Here is a 7,027-nt window from a genome sequence, read left to right as displayed (position 1 = left end):
CTCACAAACTGTGAGATCATGACCTGAGCCGAAGTTGGATGCTTAACCGACTGAGCCACCCAGGCGCCCCAAGTAGTCGTCCTTATAACACGAAACATATAAATCATCCAGAAAATATCAGCATTTTGCTTTTACTGTGACAACGGTAAATGATAACAGAGTAGGAACACTTTTGACTGAAAATATGAGAAAGGGCAAGATTATACGATGCTGCAGCATTTCACTGTGAAATGGTGTGTCATAAGCAAAGCAGATTAATTTGTCTACGTGAAAGCTGTCAAGTGAGGCAGAGACCAACACCAGACCTGCCTGTTCCCATCCAGTGGGATCATCACGTGGGATCGAACATGGAGAATGAGGCTGGCGAAGAGGGGCAAGATGTATCAGCTGCTGAGGATACTGGTCCCCTGCAGGATAGTAGGTTGGTGATACTGTCTATAGGTTGACAAAAAAAAAAAAATTATAATCAGGTAATAAGGCACCCAAATCATTAGGGCAAATAATCCCCAGAATAATCTAGTAACCTATGTTATTTAAAGTCCTATCTAACAACAGTCAATGTATGAATAACTCCCTTTTCATTGCTATTTACTTTCAGCGCCCATTTTTACATTATATTTTACGTAGGTAATAAGAGTTTTCAAATAGCCACATTTGTGTTCTTCCAAACACAAATCCATATTGAATCTAGAATGTTGTGCCCGCCCATAAACTCTCAGAGTCTGTCAGTTGATTAAACACTAGATATGCAATGCTTAAGCTGTTGACATATTTGCATCGGCGACGAATGAGTTGTAATTTTATATTTATGTAGTTATGTTGCACACCAAGTTGTGCACACACACAGTCGTTGCACACACGTGGTATTAATCTGTGTTCTGGCACTAAACAGCTGGCCCTGAGCGACCTCAGGGACCTCGGGGAGAAACAAGGGTGCAGGGCCCGTGACGAAGTGCGTGCCCTCCGCCTGCCGGCCAGTCACCTGCGTCACCCTGACAGATCTCTCCCGGGTGGGGAATGAGGCCTGGGTCTCTCACCCATTAAATCTTTGCTCTTTGCCTGGACTCCATCCAGGCACAACTTTGACAGGAAGCAGACTGCGCTTGATCTCACAGATGTTGCTGGAAAATCTCCGAGTTTCATGGGTGTGAGTTTTAAGGGATGGGAGTTAAAATCTGGTTTGATATTAGCACAGGTTTTGGTAAAAAAAAAAGAGACAGAAAGAAGGTGTCACCAAGCCACAGCCATGAGCCGTTCAGAAGGACTCAGGCGTGGAGAACAGCCCGTGTGGGAGGTCTCGGGGCATCACAGGAAATTCCCCTGCACGGGGAACAGGTGCAGCATAGATGATCTCTTCTAGGCACTAAGGTGGAGGTCGTAAGGAAGAAGAAATGGTAACGGTGAAGAAGGTGATGGGAGGTTGACAGCTACTTTTTTCTGTCACCTAAAAGGAGTCATTAGATTATTTGCGCTAAGAGTGTCATTATCTGGGGGTACTTCATCCTCAGGACAGCTCAGGGAGAAAGCACTTTCTAAATTACCCATCACATTCCTTTGGGGAAACAGCATCCCTCTGAGAAAAGCTGGCAGCTCTATCTGGCCACGTGAAGTCCTGGGAAGGTGGGCTCTGGAGAGGGGTCCGCAGGCAGAATGCTGGGCTCGCCGCAGGGCCAGATCTGGGGTTGTCCCCACGCAGGAATGGAGCGTGGCATCCCGGGGCCCACAGGATGGGGCCCTGAATTCAAATGTAGGGGAAGAGAGCTGGGAAGGCAGCTACGCTCACCAGACTGCCAACTGCCTCCCGTGGCCCCTGCCCCTCCCCGTTCCCTGGGGGGGGGGGGGGGGGGGGGGAGGGGGAGGGGGGGAGGACACAAAGCCACCTCCATTGGGGAAAGATTCAAAAGCTCGGGACGCCTTTCAAATGCCAGAAAAAAAACCTACGGATATGTAGTAAAAAAAAAAAAAAACCTGCTAATAATCATTTATTGTTTGTTTCCTGTACAGCAGAAGCCTCTTATGGGTATCAAGGGCTTCCTGTCATGCAGCCCTTTGCAGGGGCCACGAACTTGACCCTCACTGCAGGAGACTGCGGTTTAGGTAAGGCACTGCCGAGTCGGGTCTTGGTGCACCTGTGCGCCAACACCGGCTGCGTATGCTTCTCGGGTGGGTCCTTGAACCAGCCAGTTCAAATCGAAGGAAATCTTAGTGCTCAGTCGAAGGAAACAGAAGAGATTGGGACGCAGAAGAAAAAGACAGCCGTCTCTCTCGGCCCTCCTGCAGGTGGGAAGATGTGTCCCTAAAGGTGACCGGTTCTGTGGCTCCCTTGTTTCTGTTTCCTCTTGCGGATCTGCCGCTGGAGCTGCAGCTTGTTGGTGAAGAACATCTGCCTCCAGCCCATATCCTTGGCCAGGGCCCTCATGTCAGGTGTGATGGTGTCACAGCAAGAGTGAACTATCTTCTCCCACAGCTCGTCCGACATGCACAGCTGTGGGTGGAAAAAGGCAGAGGTGGGTTACGTCGGTCCCCGGGTAGGGAAGAGTCATTCCCTCACAAAATCACTACCCGATTCTCACGGCCGGTGAAGACACTGCAGGAAACATTAGCTGAGCATGAAGATGTACAAGACACAGTTCTTGCCTCCTTTCTTTCCTCTTGGAGGAAAGGCAAGTGCCCAAATGCTTAAAAGGACAAGGCGGCGTTTGATTCGGGGAGCAAACCAAGCCCTGCTCTCATTTAAGACGAAAAATACACGACAGCGGGAAATAGTGCATACACCACGTTATATAGTTAATTTATAAACACCACGTTATAGCGTCAGTTTCCAATTAACCATGCAATACAGGCTGATAATGGTATGGCCCACCAACCTTCCACCAAGCGCTACAGCAGCTTCGAGAGTGGGAGCGTTGCTAACTCCTGCTAAGCTTGCCTCCATTTAAAAAATGTTTTTTAGTGTTTATTTTTTTGAGAGAGAGAGAGAGCATGAGCAGGGGAGAGGCAGAGAGAGAGGGAGACACAGAATCAGAAGCAGACTCCAGGCTCTGGGCTGTCAGCACAGAAGGCGGGGCTGAAACTCAGGAGCAGTGAGATGGTGACCTGAGCTGAAGTCGGACGCTTAACTGACAGCCACCCAAGCGCCCCAACTTGCCTCCATCTTAAACCTTCACTTAAGCCATCTCTTCACTGGGCTCATACAGCTGACGGCTTAGTTTACTGCAGGCTGCTTGGTAGCAGATGGCCTCATAATGAACAAGCAGCCCTCAGACAGCCAACCTGCCCCCATTCCTGGTGCCAGGGTCCCATCCACAAGTTTTGCTCTGAGTCCTTTGCACACTGTGACATCACACCGTGTACCAGAATCACACAATTCTGTGTACTCACTGGGCCCATCCAGCACATGGCAAAGTGAGCCAATGTCTGGGGAGAAACTTCTCTGAGATGTTCCTCTGCAGCCTGGGGCTTTAACTGGAAGCCAGGAGGCTAAAGGACAGATAAGACCCCTCTGGCCCAAGATCTGCATGAGGCCATTTTGTCCTCCCTCCAAGTTCAGTGCGGCCACAATTTAGCTTCCATTTAGCCAGGACTTTCTAGTATGACATTTTTTTTTTCTTAACATTTATTTATTTTTGAGAGACAGAGAGAGACAGAGGGAAAATGGGGGAGGGGCAGAGAGAAAGAGAGAGACAGACAGACAGACAGAATTACAAACAGGCTCCAGGCTCTGCGCTGTGAGCACAGAGCCCTACAAGGGGCTCAAACCCACAAACCTGAGCCGAAGTCTGACGCTCAACCGACTGAGCCACCCGGGCGCCCCGAGTAGTCGTTCTTATAACATGAAACATATAAATCATCCAGAAAATATCAGCATTTTGTTTTTACTGTGACAAAGGTAAATGATGACATTTACCTAGTGTGACATTTTCGGTTGGCACCATTATTTATGGCACTTTTGCCCTCAACAGTGTCCTCCTATTAAACACTGTTAACGTGCAGATATCCTGACCCCTTCCATAACATGCCCCAAATCCTTCCCGAAGGTAAAGCTTCTATTATATTTATTTAGTATCACCCACCTTGGCATTCGCCATGGCTTTTTGGTCTACGCAATAGGAACATTTAAAGGTGCTCGGATATCTGGTGTTACACACAGCAGGCACTCTGGCTGTACAAATCGTGCCCTAAGGGGGGTTCCACGTGGGCCTCGGTGACAGACACTGCCTGACTCCATCCTTCCTGTGCCGGTTCTGTGCTCCGGGGAGCTAATCAGCAACCCGATTTCCCTTTTCATCAGTTCCATTCAGTGGTCGTCATCTGTGAAAATCCCGAAGTGGAAAGGGCTAGACGTGGTGGACAGTCAGTAAGGTGCCTGGAGTTCCTTTAAGCCAGTGGTGCCAGGGCACGCTGGCCTGGGCTCCTGTGTCCCGCTCAAGACCCTCTCAGACGTACCCCATCTGTAGGCACACCCACGAAGACTCCTCTCCGAAGGAGACAGAAAGGCGAGAAGCCTGTGGACCCCTGAAGGATCTGTCGTTGACGGAGCATATGCCCAGAGCAAGGAACTTTGTGTTCATTGGCTTACTTATATATGGATTTATGTCGATTTCTTTAATAAGTTATTTATTACAGCAAAATAGTCTGAAGCAATCTCGCGAGGGATACGATGGAAAGCAAGGCATTCAGTCAGTTTACGCACGATGCTGCTGAAGAACCACAGCACGCAAGGAAAGCAGATGCCTATCTAGAATAGAACCAGGATCCAGGGAGGATAAATGGCTGCCTCCTCCATGATGAAGAATCCGGTGTTACTCACCCGCCACTGACTTCCCGGCTGGATGCCCTAGAGTCCAGCACTGTTGAGGGCTCAGTGTTCGTCTCTCCTGTGACAGTAGCCAGATTCCTCTTGATAAGAGGAGGCTCCTTCTGAGTCCACACACAGGCCCCATCCTTGCCACTGGGCATTTTGGTTATGAACCCAGCAAACATTAGGGTGGCCAGGGAAACAAGCTGACGGACAGCCACAGGGCAGAGCATCTTCCCCATCTAATAACTGAAAACTTCCTCTGCATCAAGTGCCTTTTGATGAGAAGTCACGTGGGACACAGATATCTGTATCTTTTGGCTGGTTCTGAGAAATCCGTCCAAATACCTCTTCCCTAGGAATCATCACAAATCTCCAAATCTTGTTCTTTTCAAGACTTTGACCATCTGGCCAAAACAGTAGCCTCAACCCCATAGGAACCCAAGAGCTGTTTTTTGAAAGCAGAACAGTTTTCTCCAAACGAATGCTTGTCTGTACTCTAAAACCCTGGGATACAAGCTATAATTTTCCTATGGAGGCACAACACAGGTCTCAGCAAGGATCTGGACAGGCCACCGCCAGGTAGGCTGAAGACCCTCTGAGCATCACTGAATCTTCTGGACCATGAGAAGCCAGAAGCACTGCTGCTTACACCACAGTCAGGACCAGGAGCTGGGCTCCCCTCGCCACTGGCAGCTTTAGGTCTTCACGGAGAAGCAAACTCAAACTGTGCATGTACCTTGAAACCGAAAAACGATCCACAAAGAGCTGTGGTAGAGCTTATGGTCCACAAAGAGCTTACAGCAGGAAGTAGATCCAAGGCACGGGATCTCAGGTCATGTCTAGAGATGGCAGGCCCCTCAGTTTTTGCACAGTTCATCTCCAAGTCCTTGACGTACACGCACCTTGCGAAGGCACCTGAGGTATCTGCTGCTTCCTGCTCATCAGCACGATGTCTACAATGTTGACCAGCACATAGGAAAGTGATACGATCAACAGCTCTGTGATGGGGGCACCCGGGTGGCTCAGCCAGTTGAGCGTCCAACTTCGGCTCAGGTCATGATCTCACAGTTCGTGGGTTCAGGCCCCGCATCGGGCTCTGTGTGGACAGCCCAGAGCCTGGAGCCTGCTTCGGATCCTGTGTCTCCCTCTCTCTCTCTCTCTCTGCCCCTCTCCCGCTAATACTCTGTCTCTCGTTCTCTCAAAAATTAAATAAGTAAATACATAAATACTATTAAATATTTTTAAAAAATAGCTCTGTGATATAAGTAAATTCCACAGCTAGAGAACTAACATAATCCTGATACAAAATGAAGAAGGTATCCTGTCCTCCCCACCAGGGGAAAGCAAATAAATCTATTGTGTTCTTATTGGAAAATCTAGGAAGACATGAGAATGGCATGTAATGGGGTGATGACAAAGGAGGAGGTGAGAAATGGCCGGATTGTAGGTATATTTTGAAGGTAGAGCTCATGAGACTTGCGAACGAATTCAATGAGTAGAGGAAAGAGAAGAACTAATGATGAGCTCTTTGGCTTAAGCAGCTGGGTGAGTGGTGTTGCCAATGACCGAGAAAATAACACTGTGGGAGAGGTAGAGTTGGTAAACAGGTGTGTGTGGAGGGACATCAGTAAGTCTGGTTTTGACGTGTCAGATCTGAGATGTCTATGCTACATCTAGGTGTAAGTGTGGAGCATGCAATTAGACATAAAAGTAAGGAGTTCAAGGGGGCAACCTAGACTGGAAACATATATTTGAAAATTATCAATAAGTAGGGGCGCCTGGGTGGCTCCGTTGGTTAAGCATCTCATTCTTATTTCAGCTCAGGTCATGATCTCAGGGTTTGTGGGTTCAAGTTCTGTGATGGGCTCTGCACTCAGAGCACAGAGCCTGCGTGGGATTCTCTCTCTCCCTCTCTCTCTGCCCCTCTCCTGCCCATGCTTGTGTGCATGTCCTCTCTCTCTCTCTCTGTCTCCCTCAAAATAAATAAAAACATTTAAAAATAAAGAAAATTATCAATAGGTAAATACTATTTAAAGCCCTGGGATCAGATGCTATCATGTAGGTGTGACCATAGATAGAGAAAATGCCCAATGTCTAGGACATTCCAACATTAAGCAGTCAAAAAATAGAAAATTTTTCAGCAAGGGAGACTGAGAATAAGGAAGAAAACCCAGATAGCAATCCAGGGGGTCAGATGCTGTTGAAAAGGTCGGAACTTGAGACTGG

At 48.3% G+C, this 7,027-nt stretch overlaps 1 protein-coding gene across 1 annotated transcript in view; it reads right to left on the bottom strand.

Annotated features, from left to right (window-relative positions):
• Positions 1–1,965: 1,965 nt before the first annotated feature.
• Positions 1,966–7,027, bottom strand: part of FBXO36 (F-box protein 36) — an 88,765-nt gene continuing 83,703 nt past the window's right edge. Inside the window, exon 4 of the mRNA XM_043578108.1 lies at positions 1,966–2,485. Within this exon, the coding sequence (XP_043434043.1) occupies positions 2,297–2,485 (189 nt within the window). The 3' untranslated portion in view covers positions 1,966–2,296. The remainder of the gene's footprint in view (positions 2,486–7,027) is intronic.

The sequence above is a fragment of the Prionailurus bengalensis genome, chromosome C1 (genome assembly GCF_016509475.1).
Source record: "Prionailurus bengalensis isolate Pbe53 chromosome C1, Fcat_Pben_1.1_paternal_pri, whole genome shotgun sequence".
In the NCBI taxonomy this organism is placed as follows: domain Eukaryota; kingdom Metazoa; phylum Chordata; class Mammalia; order Carnivora; family Felidae; genus Prionailurus; species Prionailurus bengalensis.
The sequence above is the reverse complement of the archived record's forward strand: the minus strand, read 5'-3'. Positions and strand labels throughout refer to the sequence as shown.